Source organism: Populus euphratica, unplaced genomic scaffold, assembly GCF_000495115.2.
Source record: "Populus euphratica unplaced genomic scaffold, PopEup_1.0 scaffold157.1, whole genome shotgun sequence".
Taxonomy (NCBI): Eukaryota; Viridiplantae; Streptophyta; class Magnoliopsida; order Malpighiales; family Salicaceae; genus Populus; species Populus euphratica.
In genome coordinates, this window is record NW_011500044.1 from 187108 (window position 1) to 210086 (window position 22979).

Consider the following 22979-nt stretch of genomic DNA (forward strand, 5'->3'; position numbering starts at 1 on the left):
GTCTATTTATAGGCAAGCATCCATGCAAAAGACAAGGGCAAGGTAGGTGGCACCAAATTTGTGTCTAACATTGTTGACAAAACATTGTTGACTTTGTCAACAATGTTAGGGTGGTTTCACAGATAATTCACCTGTATTATATATCCTGTGGATTAGATTATATTTTTTTATTATAAAAATATATTTAAATATTGCTAATGTTTTTTTTGTTGTTAATATTTTATTAACAAAAAAAATATTTAAATAGTGTAAGCATTGATTCATTAAGTACTATAGAGAATTTTTTAAGAGAAAGGAGTGGGTGATCAATGCCTTGTGGCTATGAAGGTAACGTAAGAGGATGAGATGTGCTCTATTTTTGAAGTGTTTGGAAAATGGGCTATACTGTATTTTTCAAGTTTTAATTTTAAAAAATATTTAACTTGTTTTATATGTTTTAAATTATTTTGATATACTAATTTTAAAAATAATTTTAATATATAAAGCAAAATATATATATATATATATATATGATGTTATTTTAATGGATTTTGATATGATTTTATTATAAATTTGAGCATTTGCTTCGTTAGCTTGTAAAATTGATTGATATCTGACATGTTGGCATGCGTTTGTTTGATTTGAACCTATCGAACTTGGAATTTAATGATTTTTTTTGTCAATTTCGACGTGCATTGATGCATGGTGGATGGCTCTATTCCCAGAAAAAAAATGCCTTAGGTCACGTCTTTAGTTATTGCAAGGTCAGGGGTAGAAATTTAGAAACGATTTGTGGTTCATATGCTTAAAGAATGCCCGATTTTTATCATTATTAAATCTATGATTGCAATATTGCTAATATTTTTTAGTGAAAAAATATTTAAATTGTGTGAAAGTTTAATAATTGTGAATTCTTCAAAGTTATTGACATAAACTCTAGGGATTTGTTAAGATAAACAAGTGGATGATCAATGCCTTGCGGTAATGAAGGAAAGAGGATGAGATGTTGGTGTGACGTAAAGTGGAATTTGGGAAATAATGCTACTTAGCTAAATAAATGTCTTGTTACACTTGTCCAAGCATAATTTACTATTAGCATAGACTACATTTTTTAACCGCCGTAAGCTATGGATCATATAAAAAAAAAGTTAATGTAAAAAAAATATTTAATTATTACTAATATTTTTTTAGATAAAACATTTTAATTATATAAGGATGGACCTATGGCTGAATCTGCGACTTAAAAGTAATTTACACAATTCATAAAAATATAGTTTAACTAAAAAAATTAAGATGATATTTTTTTTTTAATGTTAAGATAACAATATATTAGATTGAATCGGATCAACTTACATTAAAATATCAAATTTTCAAATTGCGCTACGAGACACTAATAACTTTATAGAAATCAATTTCAAATAAATTATAAAATATAATTCTCAATCAAATCAATGTTGAAAAATAAAATTAAAAAAAAATAACTAAAAATAAAACATAAAAAACAACTCGAATCTACTAAAGTTAACATTTGAAATACTATTTTTGAGTCATGTGGCCAAAATAACATAACAAAAAAGCAAACAAAACAAATCATAAAATCTAATTATTAATCAATTCAATATTAAAAGATAAAATTAAAAAAATTAATTAAAAAAATTAAGTTAACGAGTTAACTTGTAAAACTCATGATCCATATAATGAGAGTATAATAACTCAATAAAAAAAATATAATATTAAAAAATAAAATTAAAAAAATAATCAAAACACTATTCCAATGAATAGTACTTTAGAGGAGAAGTATGGTAAAACACTCTCCTTATTTAGTTTAAGATATTTAATCTTGAAATTTCTTTCAATTTAAATTCTAAATTAAATTGATTGATTTTTATAATTTCAATTTAGCCTTTAGTATTTCAAAATACTTTAATCCCATTTTCTTTTTTTTTATTGTGTATTTAATTGAATCAATTTATTTCTCTAGATTTAATTATTTGTTGTAAAATCATTCTTTTTGGCTGTGAGGTCTCTAATTGACTTCTAACTTGGTTATTTATTTAAAAATTATCCTTGAACTTCAAATTTCTCTCATTCTTAGCTATGTTAAATCAAATTGAGCCCTTTTCTAAATTTTCTCTTTAATTCTTGGCCTAATAATTCTCAAACCTTGTTTTTTTTCTATGATGCTTGATTATTGGTTCAATTTCAAATCCAAACTATTTTTTTTGTATTTTTTTTGTGTGTTTTCAAGATGTTTTGACACACAAAAATTAAATAAAAACAAAAAAAAATAACAAAATGATTAAAATATTTAAAATTATTGAAAAGATATAATGTTTTCCCTACATTTTCCTTATCCTTTGTTTATGTTCTTGCTTTTTTCCTTTTTGTGCTTCCTTTTCATTCTCTGTTTCGCTTTTATTTATCTTTTATCTATCAATAATGTTCTTTCCTCTCTGCAGTGGCTTTATGGAGGTGTTGCTATTTTTAGTGGTTCATAGTGGCGACTTCGTAGTGATAGGCAACAATTTATGGTGGTTTTTTCCCTATTCTCTTTTATTACTCTTATTACTCTCCCAATTTTTTTTTCTTCTATTTTTGTTCTCTCTCTCTCTCTCTCTGGTTTCAAAAACAATCTCCCCCTCTGTTTTTTGTTCTTCCCCCTTCCCTTTTTGGTTCTATCTTTTATTTATCTTTTTTTTTTATTTTCTCCCTTGCCTTTGTTCGTCTCTATTTCTTTCACCCAAAATTTCTCTGCCTCTCCTTCGTTCTGTCCTTTGTTTTTCAACTCTGGTTTCTCTTCCCCTTAGTCTCGTCTCTTCTCTCTATGTTTTATTTTTTTCCTTCGTTTCTTCCCTCTCTTCTTTCTCTCTATTTCTCCCTCTATTTCTTCTTTCAATCTCTCTCGTTCATCCTAAATCTTCTCTCCAACCTCTCCTCGTTTTAGTCTTTATCCTTTTCAAAATCTTCCTCCCCCTCTTTTTTTCTCTACTTTGCCTTTTAATATTTATAGGCAGGGGGAGAGAAGGTCACCCTGTCCTGTCTCGTCATGCTGCAGGGCAAGGTGATCTGGGGAGGCTTATGTGCAGCTACCTCAAAGTATGTTTGCATGGTATGGCACCTCTGTTTTTTTTTTCGACATAGTGGTAGGGTATGTGAGGGTATGAGTTGTGTCAGGTAAGTGGTCAAGGCAGGAGAAGAGAGAGAGTGGGAAAAACAATTTAAAATCTTCTTATTCCTTTCCTCTACATGCACAGGGGAAGAAGGAAAATAATGTTGTTTAAAATGATATTGGTTTGATTTTTCTTTTTCTTTTTGTTTTTTTTAAAGAAAGGAAATGAATTTGAAAATAACCCAAAAAGAGGTTATGACAATTAAAAATTAAAAACATGACTTTCTTTTGTGTTTTAGTTTGATTTTTTTTATAATTATATCACCTACTACTAATTCAAAATACAACTCATTAAATTTACATCCAATCAAGTTTTAAAATCTAAGAAAAAAAATATCTTGAGTTCCCTATAATTAAAATCTTCCTTTTCCTTTCCTCTATATGCACTGGGGAAGAAGGAAAATAATGTTGTTTAAAATAATATTGGTTTGATTTTTCTTTTTTTCTTTCCTTTTCTTTTTTTTTTAAAGAAAAAAAATGAATTTGAAAATAATTTGAAAGGAGGTTATGAAAATTGACAACATGATTTTCTTCTGTGTTTTATTTTGATCATTTTTTTTTTAATTATATCCCTAACTACTAATTCAAAATACAACTCATTAAATTTACATCCAAACAAGTTTTAAAATCTAGTAAAAAAAAATATATCTTGAGTTCTCTATAATTAGGCTAATCAATATTTTGAAAGAGTAAAAATAATATTTTTTTGATTTTAAAAAATAAACAAACTTGATTTTAAATTGATATGGAGTTGATTTATCAGATTATTCGTGTTAACTTTGTATTAATTTGTTTTTGACACTCAACTTGGGCTAATAAGTGAGTCAATTAGATCTTGGGCCGATCTGCTATTCTTTTAATAACAATGATTTTATTTTATTTATTTATTAATATAGAATATGGTAGTGCATGTTCGGGAGGTGGAAGACTGACAATTAAATCTTCGACTCTGGACTTTAATTATGGATATTCTTAGGGGTTCGCATTCTTATAGGTTCAGTGAGCCGGGCCCTAGTATATAGATGTTGCATTTTATTGGGCCAGGCCCACTTTCTTTTTGTTATTACTTATTGGGCTTCCATTTTTAAATATGTAAATGGGCTTCAGTTTTTACAAATTACAAATTCCTGATGTTTGTAAAAACAAATTCATAAAGGATTAAAACAATAGGAAACAAATTTCCAGAAGGATGATGAAGAGCAGAGAGGGAAAAAAGATTAATTTAATTTTATATTTTTTTAAATAGTATTTTTTATTTTTAAAAAATTTATGAATAATTGGAAAAATCATTTAGTTTGATATAATTTTTTTATAAATTATATTTTATATCCTGAATCAAATAAAATTTATTATTGAAGATTTAAACTATTATTTAATATATAATCTATTCAATAAAATATATAATTTATAAAAATAAAAAAAAATAAAACTCAGATCAAGAAGGTTTTGTAATTATCTGAAAAAATTAAAATAAATTAATCTATTCAACCGTAATCTAAACTTTAATTTGATAATAAATTGAGCCGAATTTAGTAATATATCAAGGATATGTTTTTTTTATTATTATTATTTCTTGTGTTGAAATGTCAAAATTCTTTTTTTTTTTTTGATTTACGTGGGATGTCCGGGCCAGCTTACGCACACCACGATTAATCCCCATGACCCACTGAATATCTTGTAAGTCCAGTGAACAAATAAAACAGCTTACACACACCACGATTAATTCCCATGACCCACTGAATATCTTGTAAGTCCAGTGAACAAATAAAACACCCACAGGGTAATAGACATGCATGATGAGGTTTAAGTGCAGAAAAAAAGAACAAACCCTCCCACCGCTGCCTCACTTGAAAATGTCAAAATTCTTGAATGTATATGTGTGTGTATAAACGTGGAATCAGATCCCACAAAACTGTACGGGCAGAGGGTGGAAGCAAAACCAAATCTAGAGAGAAGCAGCAGAAAGAAGCTTAAAAGCAAGCAACCACGAGGTTCGTCGATAGTGGGCAGGCAAAGGCAACCTTCGAAATCCTGCTGCTTTTCTCACAGTTTCTTGCCTAAAGAATCGTGGGTTTCTCTTCTTATTCTTTGCTGCACTCTTTTTTTTTGCCCCCCAAATTGTTAAAGATACCATTCAAATTGTGGTAGAAAGGCCTTGGCATCTTTACATAAACAAAAACATATAATTGGGAGCGAAAGGAACAGAGAGATAATGTCAAAGAAGAAAGCTTTTAGTGGCCATACAATGAGTCTTAAGGACTTTCATGGTGGCTCTATCCCTACCAATCTCCCTTTGCCTTCTGCTCCTGGTGTGTAAGTCCCAATTCTTGTTTCTTTCTTATTTTTAATTTAATTATTGCTGTGTTTTTTATTTTTATTGTCACCATTGTAATTATGTTATTGAAGTCTTGAGGTGAACCCAGATGGGATCGTTAGTTATTTGATGTTGAATTCACATAAATGTCGAGTCTTTATTGTTAGTTGTCACTAATTGTAAGTGCTGAATGTGAAAGTTGCAATCTTTATATTGATTTTGGTTTGTCTTTGATAAGAATTGTTAGGTCTAATGATTGGCCTGGTCATGACCGGCTGAATTCATGGGGAGGTCGAATGAATCGTCCTGATCACTGGGTTAGGCCCCATTCATCCCCAGCCACCAGGCATTGGGATGATAAAACTCCGTTTCTTAGTCGTAATGTATGCATTGGTCGTCACTTTGATGAGGAGGAAAGGAAACCCTTGGATGGTTTTTCAGGTCCACGCCGGACTTTCAGTGATGAGAGTTTTCGAGTTGCACCAAGTAAGGTAGAGTTGATGCCAGAGGCTGCTTTGAGCGGGGAGGTAACTGCTTCATATATGGCAGCTTCAACTGCAGAGTCACATGCAAGGAGGGTTCATGAGAGAGCTCATGTGGAGGTGCATTCGCAGAATGTAGGAGATACTGTTGGTTTGAGAGTTGGTGGGTCATATGCAAATGCATGGACAGTTAGGAAGGAGTTGGTCATGGGCATTATTGAGCCACTGCAGTCAACCTGGTCAGAAACAAGTGCCGTGTCGAAGTTGGCTCATGCAAGTGCATTGGAAAAGGTTTCTTCGGGAAGATGGCAGACAAATCATTCAATGCATAATCAGACAAATGCTGATGTTGTTGACCATCTGGAAACGGAGAAAGATATAGGTAACATGGGTTCTGATGGTTATTCAAATAATAGGATGAACGTGGCAGGTGAGACAGAAATTTCTGATGCAATGTTGTCAAGGCATGTGGAAAGGGGTCTGACTGTTGAGGATAGGATCCCGGGTCATAGAAAGGAGTTTGCTGATCGTGACAGGGACAGGTTTCCTTTGCCTTCAGAATTGAAAGAGAGAAACCCAGTAACTCATGTTGACAGGGCTCAACTGCCATGTTCGCATGCCAAATTTGGTGGGTCTATAGTGCAGCCCCCTGCGCGCCTTGAAGCATCAGGGCGACCTAAGGTGAGGTTGCTTCCAAGAATAAAGCCATTGGAGGTTTCAGAACCTCCTGTCCCCCATCATATGCAGGTAGATTCATAACATCCTAGCCATGGTGGGTTTACTTTTAAGTTCACTCTGGTAACTTCTGTGAGGCTGTTGAATATAGGAGAACCAACTGCCAAGCAACCCAGCTCATGGTTATGCTATTACTAGTGAAGAGTTGCACCCAAATGTTAATGCTGCAAAACTTCCTTCAGTTGGTGTTGAGATTGAGAATCAAATGGTAGAGCGACGAAAATTGAATTTGAAGCCACGGTCACAACCTCTTGAACAATTAGATGGGAACATTGAAAGGGAAAGGTAGGGATTTCATTTTGTATTGTTGTTTTATTGCTGCCCTGTCTGTTATTGAAAAGACTAAATGATCAAACTGTTTTGAATGATAATTTTATTCTTAATAGAAGTAGAGCTTATGATTTCCTTGAGCTCAACTCGAACGTGAGCAGAGCTTGAATCCCATCTTAGTGTGTCCAATCTGAATGTGATGATCCCAATATTTGGTTTGGTTGAACTCATTCGCTGTCCCATATGCATCTCCATTTCACAGAAGTTTGATGCAATTCTATTTTTTCCATGGCTTTTTAGTATCTTTCATCATGTGGTTGGTGCTTTCTGTTAATAAGCAATAACAGATGGTATCTTTGATTGATGCAGGAAACTGTTATTTGGTGGTGCTCGGCCACGTGAAGTGGTGAGTTGATTTGTTTTCTCCATGCCGGGAGTTCAGGAACGAAATTCATGATCGATTTTAACATTGTTTTTTACAGAGACAGTTGATCTGTTTATTATCGACTCAAATGTTGCCCTGAATAGTTTTTTGGGTTGCACTTACTACCTTCATTACACAGGAAAGATAAAGGGGAAAAGCCTAAAGAAACCCTTTCTTTCTTCAGCCAATTTATTTGTTAAAGCCTTTAATTTTGTTTTTCATCATCTATAGTTCTCATGTTGAGCTTGATGCCATTGCCAATACACTTTTCAGGTTTTGAAAGAGCGAGGAAAAGATGATGCTGCCATGATCAACCATGATTTGGTTCAGCATTTAGACAGGTAGCAGCATTACCTTTCTCAGTGTTATAATGTGATTATGTTGGGTAACAGCTTTACTTATCTCATGTGGTTAGGTTTTATTATTTTGTCTAACAATAGTGTAAGTTTCATTTGTTTCCTCAATTATTCATGTTATGCATGAAGGACCAAGCATGATGTTGTTAAGACTCTGAGAGTTACTGAGCATGCAACTCCTTCACGTAATGGTCAAAGAACAGACACTCTTCCTCCGGATCAAAGGATTGTAAAGAAATTTGAGCGGAAGGATCAGCAGGTAGACACTGAGAGAGTGGATGACCGGAGAAGAAACTGGCATAATGAGAACTGGAGGAACAATAGGGGGACTGGGAGGAGGCAGCAGAATCAGCAGCAGAAGGAAAGACAGCCTTCACCAGAGACCTGGCGCAAACATGTCGAGCAACCAAAACCTGCCTCCCCTGATACAGGTTTGCGCTATGGGAAAATAGCTTCAGCTCTGGAGCTTGCCCAAACATTCTCAAGATCATTTTCTGATCGAAAATTAGCTGATCGATGTTCTGGCCAAAGGAACCTCCCTGGCAATGTGAGGATGCCTTTTTCCCGACTGATGACCCCAACCCTAGGCCTCAGATAAATGGCTACTAATTTGCGACTGATATTATCGGTTTGCAGTAAGAAGATAGAGTCAATGGATTAGTCCTTGCTGTTGATATTTCAACATTCCCGAGGAATGAATATTGATGACTACTCAAAATTGATTGCAATTTTATAGATTGTGTTGGGTCCATATCCTTAATTTCGTCACTCTTTTATTTATTTTATTGACATCTGTATTCTTCTTTTTTTTTTTTTTTCTGGGAGGAAAAGGTGTTCTGTGACATGGTTATACGAGTGGAGGCTGTTTTGCAAATCTTCGGATAAAAAAAATAAAAATGCATGGTTGACCAAATAATGGTTTGCTGTTTATTGCTGACTATCTATGATCATTACTTTCATATTCAGCACAAGTGGTTATTAGCTTGGAGTTCCATTTATAATAGAAACATAAGCTATAAAAATCATAGATACTCTTCATAGAAGATGGGTTAAGCAGATGGAACTGTGGACATGACTAGATTGGATGAGACAGGATGGCACTAGACTGGACAACACTGTCTCATGTACTAAAAATTCCTAATGAAAATTTGGGAAAACCAGGCCCTATAAGTAAGGTTTATCAAAATTTGGATAAACTGATATTTGAAGTGAAGGTTTGTCCAGGAGGAGCTCACAGCTTGTACTCGCCCAGTTTAATTCTCTTCTCAAGCAATGGGTATGGAACTAGAGAAAACGTGCGTGCTGCACATACAGTTGAATTTGTCGATACTGGTCAGCTTCTTATTCTGTTCTTGCTGGTAGGATCCAAAAACGTGTATGCTGCACTTACAGTTGAATTTTTGGATCCTGGTCAGCTTCTTCTTCCATTCTTTTTTGTGGATCCAATATCCTTCAAGCAATGGAGTTCTTGGAGTCAAGCCACTACAAGAACAGACGCCATAAGTGACGGAAAAGGCTAAGGCGATTAGGTCAAGTAAGGTTTTCACTTGGGAAAACAAAATAAAGACAACATGGATCTTGAGGAAAGCCGATAAAGACTCGGGATAAATAATTTTGGATTTCGAGCTTCTTCATGTTCTTGGACACCTCCCCACCAACCACAATTCCACAAGCAAGGATTTATTACTCTCAAGTTTCATTCACTGGTCCTATACGTTGCTGTTTGATGCAATGCAAGAAGGGTTTTTTTTTTTTTAATTATTATTATGAATTTAATGGGAAAGTATATGCAGCTCTAGTCCAATTAAACTAAAATGAAAAAAAAAATGATTTGTACCGTACTTCACGAGCCTAAGCCATAACTCATTCTTGGCCATGCCCCATTTCAAATAATTCCTCAATGCAGAAAATATAAAAATATAGAAACATTTTTAGTTGAATAAATATATTTTTCTTACAGTTTTCAAATTAATTTATGCTTTATTTATTTTAAAATAAGAAGTACTCGAGAATATCATTTTTATCTATATCGTTTTTATTTATTTTTATCTTGAGAAAGTAACCAAATTTTATCCAAATATTTTATATATATAAAATTTAAAGTAGGTATACTAGCTATCCCTAGTTACTTATATCATGTCTTAAAGGAAGTTGACATAGTCACATAAAAAGAACATGAGAATAATTACTACAGTGATGAATGCCTGTTGCCATGGCGCCTGCAAAGTTGCGAGAGCTTTTATAGCAAACTAGACAATTCCCCTTTTCTTGAAATTTTCTGCTGCCACCTCTAATTCTTAGTTGATTTTCTTCTATTTTAAATTACCTCGTTGCTTCTTATTCCCTTCACTGTCTAATTACTTCATAAATAATTTGTCTACGTGCCCATTGACCACCCATTTTACTTTTTCCTCTATCCCTTTTCAGAGAATGAACTCTTCATAATCATATCTCAGCTATCCCTTTTGAGTTATGCTGGCAAAAGGCCTTTTCAGCTGCATGTCAGTCTGATTGGAGGAGGTTCTTGTTATTGTTTTATAGCGAACAATGGAAGCTGGCAACAGTCTTGAAGTGGATGTCAATGGAGAAGAAATTTTCATAGTGGACATGGTAAGAACACTCTACTGCCCTCTGCCTACCTTTCATGTTTATTATTAAGGTCTCTCTCTCCATATTCATGGTGGTTTCTGCACTGAATAGTGGCAATTTTCAATGCTTGATCCTATGCATTGAGTTACTACCAATTCTTGGGGTAATTTTATTGAAAACAATATATGGGGTCACTTGCAGCTATTCCTGTACTTATTCTCAATAAATATTTCTGCTGCCTGTCTATTTTGAAACTATTGTACAGTGGTGTGGGGCTTTTCATGATATTTCAAGTCTCCATTAATGATTATTTCACCCATGCTTTCGTTTCCTTCCACAAATTGTAATAGGGCCTTCATCATTAATTGTTGACAGAAACTTCTTACCATAATTTCTGATAAATAAAGAAATCCACAGTGTCGTCGTATAGGATTTCATAGTTCTGTTTGATGCATTTAATGCTTTTGTCTCTTGATGGTAGCCACATGGGATTAGAAGGATCCAATGAACGAAGTGTTTTGCTGTCAATTTTTCTTGTTTTTTGCCTGCTTTGGTCAAAGAAAGTTTCAATATCTTCTGTTTGATTTTCTTACAACGTTCCTTTTCTCATTGAAATTTGTCGCTGAATTTGACAAATATTATGTTTTAACCATGTGATTAATACTGCGTGTAATTTTTTGCAGAAAATTCTTTCATCTTTCTCTGCTAGACTCGGCAAATTATTTGGTAATTTGGCTAGTAGTTCAAGAAAACTGAAAGTAATATTTGACAACTTTCCAGGAGGTTCACATGTTTTTGAGCTCATGGCAAGGATTTGTTACAACAATGGCACCATTGAAATTACTCCTTCTAACGTTGTCCTGCTAAACTGTGCTGCTCATTACATGGAGATTGGCAGTAATAGCCCAGAAAAGCTTAACTTAGTTGATCAGACCGAGAAGTTTCTTGAAGGGATCAATTACTGGACTTGGTCTGAGCTCCTACAATCTCTGAAACAGTGCCAAGATTTACTACCGGCAACGAATTCATCATTTTTGCTTGAGAAAGTTTTGGGTTGCCTTGTAGGAAGGCTTACTTTGCCTACTCTGGCAAGCTCATTTACATGTTCGTCAAACAATTCAAGTTCTCAATTATCCTGTGATACAAGCAGCACGTGTAGTATGAGGAACAACTGGTCACAAACAACTTGGTGGTTTGAAGATCTTTTGGTTTTGAATGCCAATTCATTTGACAAGGTGATCAGGATGATGATGTCCCAGAAACTCGAGCACGCTACGATTTTTAGGTTCATTGTTTTTCGCCTAAAATCGATATATCTCAGTGTCAAACCAGCCGAGGAGTGCAAAATCACTGAGGTTTCAATCAATCTGCTTTCATTGTTCGATAGGAGTTCTCTTTCTTGCAAAGGCTTATTTGATATTCTACTAGCAGCAAGGTTGAAAAATTTAAGCAAGTTCTATAAACTCAAGTTAGAGCATCTGATAGGTTCAATGCTGGATCAATCAACTTTGGATCATCTTCTTGTTCCATCTCCACAAAGGAAGCATCATGTGTATGATGTGAATTTAGTTTTGAGGCTTGCAAAAGCCTTTCTCCTTGAAGGTTCAAAGATGTCTCGAAATCAATGGAGTAAGGTTGCTAGCTTGATGGACTCATACCTTATAGAAGTGGCTCCAGATTTCCTTCTGAAACCTGCCAAGTTTGCAGCATTAGTAATGGTTCTGCCAGATTCTGCTAGAGAATCCAGTGACAGACTATATCAAGCCATTGACATGTATCTCCAGGTATGCTAGTTAGATTATGGCTTTTAAAAATCATAAAGTTATCTAAATTTTGTCTGAGCTAATCTATATGTTTTTTTTTTCAAATTTGGAATGCTTGAATTTGGCTTAACACAGGTCCATGTTCAATTATCTGAAGAGGAAAAGATGAGACTCTGCTCCGTAGTCAACCGCGACAAGCTCTCTGCTGAAGCTTTGGAACACCTTGCTCAAAACTCAAACTTTCCATCAAGAAAAACACTCCAAAGTTTCATTACTCAACAGTCCAGGAGCAATATCTCAATCCATGATCACTTCTCTTTTCTCAAAAACTCGAGTCAATCTACCTTTCATAGTGATGCGAAGGTAGAGCAAGAGGGCCTTGAACAAATCCTTATTTATGCAAGAAGGCATGGACATTCAAAGAAGATTGACAATCTTGAAACAGAACTGCAAGGAATGCAGAAAGGGGTGGCTGAATGGGAGAAAGTTTGTGCAATGATGTGTTCAGAAAAGAGAATTGTGACAAAACCAAGTTTACATGGCCTTGGAAAGGCTAGATCATTGCCAAAACTCTGCTCATGATACGAATTAGGCCTCAAAATTCTTATGCTTATCTCTTATTGCCTCGGCCAATTATGTTAATAGTTTGAAACATGGGTGGGTTGATGTAAATACGACATTTCTTTCTTTCGTTCTCAATTGCATGGGACATTATCGCTTTGAACATTAAGAAAATCAAATGGATGCTTCTAAAGAATATTGAGAGCAGACTGCATCAGCGACCTCTGCGGCTTACAGCATGCGAGTTGAGGGGCTCACTGCATTTAACAATAATTTGAGAGCCCCGAAGAAACAAGAAGACATATTAATGGAGTTCCCAAAAACTAAAGCATGTTTTACCATATATTTTTGTTCTTGTACGAGACAAATGTATAAATAAAAAATGTCCCATGCTTTTATTTTATATATCTACACCCTTCATTATAATTAAGCTTTCCTTTTTATTTTTTTATTTTCTCATTTTGTTTTTTACTTTCCAGTTTAAGAAAATCTTTTTTATGTAACATCATAAAGATGAATAACTAATATAAAATTTGTTCAACATTAAGAGCCTATATGTTACTAATTGTTGAGTTTTTGAATATCATATATATCATGAAAATAATATAATAAAATTATTTGGGAGTTGCTAGAATAACAAATCTAGAGTTATCTATGAATTTATTACCTAAAGATATGATTTTATTTTGGTTTTGAATAATCATTTAAATGTTGAGTTATTACATTTCTTGGTTAATATTATTTGAAAATAAATAATATATATATTTTTAAATTTATTTAGGGTGATAAATTTTCTCTGGTCATTAAATTATTTTCATATAGTTCACGTTACACATAATATCTACTTCTTCATAACCAATATCTACTCTTTCATAATCTCGATTAAGATATACTGTATTAGGATCAAAACATTATATTCTTTACATATCATAACTTTGTGATCTCAAGTTTATGGATTACTCACACAATTGTTACATAAATCTTTCTATATACATAGGTGATATCTCCATATGAAATCATTATACTAGTTAATTTAATAAACATGTCTTATAACAAGCACTTATATATTAGTTTCAGTATTTCTTATATCTTAGTTTATGAGAATAATTGATTTCTTTCATAAAAAAATACAATATGTATCAGTTTCTACGACTTTAATAAGCATTCAGTATTTAAGAGATCATTAATCATGAACATTTTAAGAAGAATGTTTTGATATAATAAAAATCTCATAATTATAATAACTTTAGAATTTTCTTTGCAAACAAATTTTGTTCTATAGACTTTATTTTTATTTTAAATTCATAAATTATAATTAGATTTATTAATCCAATATTAGATGAATATTAAAGATAATTTAAGTCTTTATTAATAATATATATGTATTTTCATGAATATAATAATCACACGTGTAATCGATTGAATAGCTATAAGACATATAACTAATAATAATAATATATTTACATGTAAAATGATAATTTTAGTGAATTACTAGAAAAGTAGGAAAAAACATGTTTTTTTTATGATATTTTTTTATATGATTTTATTGGGTGATATACTTTTTGTAACGGTAATTTAATTGTTTATCAATCTATTTTAATAATTGAACTAAAATATGCTTAACTTACAAGAACAACAATCCAATATATATCATAAATACCAACTTAATGTTAATATTTTTACCTAATAATATTTTTACCATAATGACAACAATGATGATTAATGTGTGTTTATATCATGATATATAATGTTTTTTAAATTGTTTCTAATGCATCAAAATAATTATTTTGTCAAATTTTGACCTCAACAAGTTAAAACCATAAAAAATCTTGAAAAAAATATCAATTTAATATATTTTTTTAAGTAAAATAAACTTGTAAAATACATTAAAATAAAAAATTTCCGCACTCATATATACTCGCTAGTGGTTAAAAAAGAAGAGGAAGAAGAAAGAATAAACAAATAGCAAGTGCAGAAGTTAGCAGCAGAAGTCAATTTTGAAAAAACTATGAGATACTCAAGAAAGTTGTATGTCTTTTTGGTGTGGGAAATGTGAGAACTAGTTGCGCATTAAATGCTAAGCAATAGTATTTTTCTTTTTTAGCGAGGAGGGTGACTTCTTTTCTGCCATTAGAGCTCCTTGGACCAACATTCTTGATATCACCATTGCTTCTATGCTGCACAAAACATGGCTTTATCAGGACAAACATCCATGAAGATGGTAATTTTTCACTTTCCATATTTCTAATTTATTGGAACCTGGGACATTTATTATGAAGGGAGAAGCTTTTTATAGAGGTATTTTGTAATGGGACTCTGTTTTTGATGATTTATACCACTTAAAAAAAGGAAAAAGATATTCAAACTCAACTATCCAATTTATATCGTTTGAAATGAGCTGAAATGGATTGAGATGTTTAGTTTAAGGTGTTTCACTAGTCTTTCTGTTCCATTTAAAAAATGACCATCTTTTTATATTAAAAATCTTCACTCGTAACATTACTAATATTTTATCCAAATAGTATTGTTTTTAACTTTTTATTACTTGATATTTATAAAAAAATTAATCTATTCATTGAAAAATAACAAAGAAGCTCCAAAATTTAATATGTTGGGGAATAAGATTTTTTTATAGTTGGATTATGAATCAATTAAATATTGTCGTTCAAAAGCTCATATTCTTTACAGTATAAGAATTATTTGATGATGAGTGTCTTCTAGTACCTATAAAAAGTTATCTTTTAGAAGATTTGAGGATTTTTTATGTTAAAATAAGTAATTTTTAAAAGAAAAGAAATAATAAATATTCTACTATTTAAAAGTATTTATTTTCTTAGAATAAAAATTCTGAATTTTTTACCTAAATGGTCTGAGAGGTATTCATATTCTTTTCATCCACTAATCTTCTTTTCACTATAAGAGTAGAAATGTATATTTTCATAATAATATTAATTTTAAACGTCCCTGACATGCATATACATTTAATGAATTATAAATATTTCTCTAGCATTATATTAATAAGATATAAATATTATTAATATCAATATTAATAAAGAACAAATATTTTTAAATTTATGGTGGTCTATCAAGAAAAAAGATATTAGGATTTCTTCTCGTTTTGAAGGATCTCTAAATATAAAAATGAAAAATTCTAGCTGACATATGTGTCAAGGACCTCTATCAACACCTGAGCTCAGCACTGACATAGGCCAAGCTCAAGCAAAGAAGGGTGTGTCCTGGGACAGGTTCTCTTGGCATTTTAGCTCATCACTTGGCTAAATTCATATCAAGTTGAATTTGCTCCCACCATGTTATTTTAGGGAAGGGTTTAACTTGAGCTTTCTTTATGAGGAACGAACTCTCTAGTTTGTTAATAACAAAATATCCTTGTTTTTAAGTTATGTTATATATATGACGGTGGAAAAGTGGTAGTGAAATAATAATAATAATATATTTTTTTGGAAAAAAAGTTATCTAACCATCAAAGTAGTTAATATATAATAAATATGAATAATATACCATTGAAAGAAAGACAATTTCACCTTCCTTATTTCCTTATTTTGATTGCCACCTTTATTTATTTATATAGATATATGTGTGTGTGTGTATAGGAATAGAACTTCTTCTTTTTCATTGTTATTTCTCATTTTCCTTTCCATTCAAAATGAAAACAAAAATTTCATTCTTATTTTAACTATTGCATTCCTTGTTATTAAAAACAACACTAAAAGTCTAATAGGTTGTGTTCGGTATTATGATATAGAGTGCTTTGTAAAAGTGCTTGTATTTGAAAATGCATTAAAATGATTATTTTTTTAATTAATTTTTAAATTAATACATTAAAATTATCAAAAAAATATTAAAAAATTATTAATTTGATATTTTTAAGTGAAATATACCTTTAAAACATGCTTACGCAAAAACCACCACACTCTCAGCACTCAAAGCATATGTGAATTACTTCCTAAAGTCATGATATGCTACACAATTTGACTTAATTTTGTCTATTTTACTTGTTATAATCAATTAAATTTAGTTCGAGCCAACATAAATTTAGCAACTCAATCCAATAACTATGATGATCAGTTGGAGGGAAATTTTTTTATTTTTTATTTATAAATAGGATGACCTTACTTTGACTATATCAGAAATATTAACATAATCTTTGTATATAAAAATTGGCCAAAGAAAAATATAACATTACGGGTAAAAACAAAATAGAAACCATCTAGGTGGTGGCCAAGTGGTAAGAACTTGGGATCAAGGGGTTTGCTCCCTCTATGGTCTCAGGTTTGAGTCCTTGGTTGCTCATATGATGGCCACTGGAGGCTTACATGGTCGTTAACTTCAGGGCTCGTGGGATTAGTCGTGGTGCGCGTAAGCTGGCCCGGACACCCACGTTAATCTAAAAAAAAAAAAGAACAAAAAAATAGAGAAGAGATGGGGAAAACCCTAGAGTGGCATTGATTACCATGTTCAAGATTTAGAAAAGGGTTGCACATTGCAAAATTCAATGCTCATTATCATCATAGTTATGTCAAATGAGGACAATAATCTATTTTGAATTTATTGAACAAACCAAGATAAGGCATCTCTGCATCCCTTGCGTAAACCAAGAACCATAAATGGGCATTAAGAAAATCAATGGATGTTTCTAAAGAATTTTCACAGTGGACTTCTTCAGCGACCTATCCGGCTTATAGAACCCTAATTGAGAGGCTCGTTTCCCTTACCCCGAGGTACCAAGTTATAGTAATGGAGTTCCAGAACCCTATGCATGTTTTTCTTGCAAAAGACAAATGTAAAAACAAAAATCAATAATGTTATTAAACTCACCTTTCACAGCACTGTTGACTTGATAACTCTTGCTTAATTCAAACTAAACTGATAAAAGTTGATATAAGTTAATACATGATTTAGTTAAAATCCGATTAATTTTTTATTTTTATTTTTATTTTTTTAAATAATATTGTTTTAATTGAAAAAAATAAAATAATATTACTTTAAATTGACCTAAATTAACCTATCTAACTTGTGAATACTCGTGGAGATGCTGAATTTAATAATTTTGACAAAAATGCCTCGGTAATTAACTACAAACTTTTCAACCCCCACTTCTCTAGGGTGTGAAAAATAATGATTTAATGATTACCAATGTGGCAAGCACACAGATCAGAGGTCAAGGCTAGAAAATATCAAAATACTATGAGCATTTATTGTGGCAATTAATTGCCATGGGGTTCGCAAGAACATTACTAGATGTTTTGCTAGTTGAGATCATGACCTTGCCATGAGCTCTTGAGGCGAGGCCAACATTCTTGAAACCATCACTGTATCTTTGAACGTGAAAACATCTTTGAAGATGGTAAATTTTCACTTTTTAGCTTACCAATTTGTTGGAAGCAGTGGGCATTTATGAGGGGTGAAGAAGCTTTTCCTCGGGGTATTCGGCTCTTGGGACTTCTGTATTTGATTTTATCTCTCATTTTCTAACCATTTTAGTGTAGACATCTAACATTTTTGGACAATGATTGATAGATAAATTGCTAGGTTTCTTCAGTTACCTAATAATTCTCTAAGCAAGTGAAACAATTAATGGGGCCTGGTAAATTTGAATAGAAATGAGGCCATAAGATGGTTTTGCAATAGCACCGTATCCCTCTTTCATCCAATGTTTTGAAACCGCTATTCTAAACTAACAGGTCAATTTAGTGAATTATCATTTTAGAGCCCGGTCTAGATTGGGTTTTGTATTAAACCAGATGGAAGAAAACTTAATTAAATTCGATCAACTCGGTAGATTAAAACCCAAGTAAGATATAGTTTTTGATCCTTTTTTTTTTTTTTTGAAATGTTGTTTTCAAATCATTTGAAGATATATTTTATTTTAAATTGACTTGGATTAATTAAGATTAACTCATTCATCATATGACTCAAACCTTGAGTCAATCTTGTTTTTACTAGATAGATAACTTGCGCTATATTACAAGTCAGATCAATTTTTTTTTAATTTTTTTTTTAAAAAACACACCCAAGCAATGACAACATCTTTAAAGGAGCAAGAAAAACTTGAGACCCGAGTTATTAATTGGAATAAGTTCAATAAACTTAGATAATTTAATAATATATCTATTTTAAAAAACATGGCAATGACTAATGAAAAAAATAAACACTTGCCTATAAACATGGCAATATATTTTCTAAATATTCTTTAAAACTCTCAATAATTTTATTTAATAACAAAGAAAAAAATTGAATGTGAACAAAATAATCTCATAAATAGAAAATTGAGAAAAAATTGAAACTCAATAACTAACAAATCAAATGTTGAATTATGAACTGAAAAAAAAAATTTAAAAAAAGATAAAAAAAAAAAAAAAAAACTTAACTTGAATTAGCATGCTAAATTTGTGACTATATCACAAAACTATAATAACTTTGTACAAAAAAATTAAATAAAATAATAGAGCTCAACTTTCAAGTAAACTAAATGATAAAAGCAAAATTGAAAATAAATCAACAAAAATATATATAAAAAAAAAACATTAAATAAACTTAAGTTAACTCCACTAACCCATAACTTAGGATATGAGATCAAAATTATCTCATAAAAAAAAAGTAAACACAATTATAAAGCTCAAGCTTCAATAACTTAATGCGTCGTACGAAAGGCAATGAAAGCTTTCCATATGCTGGTACGTGTCACACTTACAAGTCATTATTTTTTTATTAAAATCTCAAATTGCATTCAATCAACTTTATTACTAAAAAATTAGGATGAAAATTAAAAAAAAAAAAAAAAAAAAAAGCTCATGGACTCTATTTAAAAAAAAATGCTTTTAAAAATAATTTCATCACGCTTTAAAAATAGTAAAAGATCGATTTATTCCCAACCAATTTGATATTAACTATAAACCTCAAAAAAAATACTTTATTATCCCCAACAAGCAATTTATTTATTTTTTTGTACAAAATAAAAAAATATCATTATATTATAGTAATTTATAACATTTTAAGTATATGTATGCAATGAAACACTAAATCCTCTTAATTTATATTTATAATTTTCGTGCAAAGGGGGAAAGATTCATTATATTATAACAATTGAGAATGTTGAGTACATGTCTAGTAAAACATAAAACATTGAAGCCTCTTAATGTTTTTTATTTTTTTCTAAGAACTATACAATTCTCCACTCATAATAACAAAGTTATAGTTATCATAATTAATTTCAATTTCATATTAGTGGAAGAATAATATTCCTAAATATTAAAGTACTTAATACTATCTACTTATCAATAATACTTGCTTAAAATTGTTCCATTAACAAAGAAGCACAAGATTTAGTTTGGTGATATCATATAAACAAACAATTTCACTTTGCTTTTAAATTTGTAAAAATTAATTATAAAATACAAATTCAAAACTTTAAAACTCTAGCACTTTTTTCTTTAATTTAAATCACATAGATGATAACTTCAGATTGCTTAATACATCAAATTCAATATGGTGAGCATCCTTTTTTATTTCTACTATGGTTAAGTTTCATTGAAAACCCCATAATTATTAGGGTAAAACAATTAAATAGAACCTAATTCTTTTAATGAAATTGCTCTTCACTTTCACTACTTTTCACCAAGACTCAGGTAGTATTTATTATAATAGTAATAGTGTGATGATGAAATTATCACCTTAGCTATTAAGCTTTTCAACAAAATATTAGCCAAGATAATATTTTCACTATAACATAATTATTTTTTACAATCTATATGATTGATCATTTTATTCTTTCACACTAAAATTACTAATTTAACCCTAGAATAAAAGGCATAATGATTATTATTAAAGGATGTTTTAGTCTTTTTATGTTTTTCAAAATATAACTATTTTGATGCTTTTATAGATAAAATTAACGTAACTCTCTCACAAGAGCTTTTATATCATTTTACATTGGATTTATTGTAAATTTAAAGATTAATCAAGAGTATTATTATAATTGATATACATTAAATATTATTAAAAAAAATTATTGGGATGTGTGTAGCAGACACCAATGTGTAGACGACTCTCGCATTATTTAGGAAGCACATGTAAAGTTATGCGATCACCAAACACCATCTTCAGAGGCAATATTTGAAAGATCTTGGTGCCGCCAACATGATAGAACATGCCCCTAACACATATTAAGTGTGGTAATGTAGATCATTTCTTTTTTCCCCTTAAATAATTCATACCAACCCCTCCAATTTATTTATGTTTTAAATTTGGTCTCTATCATTTTAATTACTATATTTTTAATTTTAAATAATCTATCAAATTATAAATATTTTTCAATTTCACTCCACTATAATTTTTTAATCTTTTAAACTTGGTCTTTTATTTTTTTGATTTCTATTTGTTTTGTTTGGAATAATTTTTAAAATTAATTTTTTTACAATTTCATTCTCCATGAGTTTTTTTCTATCAAATTTCATCTCCATTTTTATATTGCTATGTTTTTTGCTTTCATAATTTTCTTATTAGTATTTTTTCATGATTTCATCATTTAAAATTAAATTAGTCAAGAATTAAGCTTTTTGATTAAACTTGAATTTAAAATTTTATGTGTTGCGAGTTTTAGAAATTAGACTATGTTTAAGATATTCATCCTGGTTTGCTTATTTATTTTTTTTTTAGTTTTTTTAGTTATTTTTTACAACTTGCCTTTTATGGGGTTAGCCCTCAGTTCATGTCCAGAATTGCCGGTTAGACTTTTGTTTTTTTTTTTAAAAAAAAATAAATTAATTTTAATTTCATCATTCAAAATTTTTTTTATATTTTTTTTATTAGATTATACAAATCTTTTATCTATGATTATGAAGTTTATAAATTCATCTAATTTAACAAATTTTTTTAACAATTTTATCCTTAAACATTAAATTATTTAATAATCTAGATAATTTCATGTCATTCTCTGTTTATCTTTTTTTCATTGTTTTTGTTTCTTTTAATTGTATTATTGAAGATACCAACTGCACAAGTGACTTGGGTCTTGGATATTTTTACCCTAACTTTGTTTTGTCAAATCTTTTGTTTTTTTTTTGCCATGCCCGGGGTGAAGCGCTGCCAACAAAGTTCTACAGCTAAATGAGCCCAATTTGGAAATTTAAACCCATTTCATCTTAGATTATTAGGACCTACTGGGCTTTAAGATTACAATATTATGAATTTATATTGTGTTTGATGTTAAATGTATAATATTTTTTAAAAAATATTTTTTTAATTAAAAATAATATTTTTTTAATTTTTAATATTACTATATCAAAATCATAAAAACATACCTAAAAAAATCAATTTAATATTTTTTAAATAAAAAGTAATTTAAAAAACAAAAATTACCACAATATTAGCATGCACCAATCATCAATAGGTTAAACTATATCTTTTTTTTTTTGCCATTGTAAATTGAAAAATGTTTAATGTTCTAAAATTTCTGAAATTATACTCATAATTTTCACAAACAGGATATTTATATAATGATGAATCCACTTTTATATTTTCTCAAGTATTGTTTTTAATATTTTTATACAAATACCATAAATTCATAATACCACATTATCAATGCGAAAATATCTAGAGCAATGAAGATTAGCAAATCAATTGTTATGTTAATATATGTCTTAACATGATAATTAATGTATTGAATTGTTGACTATTGCATCATAAAATTCTCAATCTAAAGTGTTAATATTGTTTTTTTTTTAATTCTATACTAAAAGAAATAGAAAAATTCTCAAACATTACTACAACAATACAAAACCTACCTCATTGATTAACCCACCCCAAATATTTAGAAATTTGAAAGGAAAAAGGGGAGGATGAACAAGTAAGAGAAGGAAAGGAAAAACAATAAAATTATTAATTCAAGATGATTCTAAATCTTTTTCCTTTCTTTTTTTTATTAAAAAAGATATTTAAAATCTTTTAAAAATAAAAAACTTATTATAATACCTAGCTCATTTCATTAACATAATAATTTACTAGTTTCATACTTGGTTAATCTAATTTATTTTTATTAAAATAATATTATTTAATTTTTTTTTATAAAAAATTAGTGCTTGAATTGATCAAATCACTCTATATATGATTCTTATGAGCTCAAACTCTAAATTGAGACTACATAAATGTTATTATCTTCATAGGATAATCTTTCTTTTTACCTATTTATCAAAATATGATAAAAAGTTTATTCAATAATTAATCACCAATAAATTAAATGAAAAACCTACTTGATGTCATTAATCCGTTGCACGACAAGTCGTTCATATGGGTAGTTGCTTTAGCAGGACAGAGTCTTT

General features: G+C 30.3%; 1 protein-coding gene and 1 pseudogene across 2 annotated transcripts; both read left to right on the top strand.

The window, feature by feature from the left end:
• Positions 1-5020: 5020 nt before the first annotated feature.
• On the top strand, positions 5021-8571 carry LOC105107360 (uncharacterized; annotated as a pseudogene).
• A 1639-nt stretch (positions 8572-10210) lies between these two features.
• LOC105107361 (BTB/POZ domain-containing protein At3g22104-like) lies at positions 10211-12937 on the top strand. 2 transcript variants are annotated; one of them, XM_011001254.1, is made up of 3 exons: positions 10211-10339; positions 11002-12102; positions 12217-12937. In XM_011001254.1, the coding sequence occupies exons 1-3, from the start codon at positions 10277-10279 to the stop codon at positions 12661-12663; spliced, it is 1611 nt and encodes a 536-aa protein (XP_010999556.1). In that variant the 5' UTR covers positions 10211-10276; the 3' UTR covers positions 12664-12937. The 2 variants fall into 2 exon arrangements, with proteins under 2 accessions (XP_010999556.1, XP_010999555.1); XM_011001253.1 differs by lacking the exon at positions 10211-10339 and adding an exon at positions 10782-10897.
• The last annotated feature ends 10042 nt before the right edge of the window (positions 12938-22979 follow it).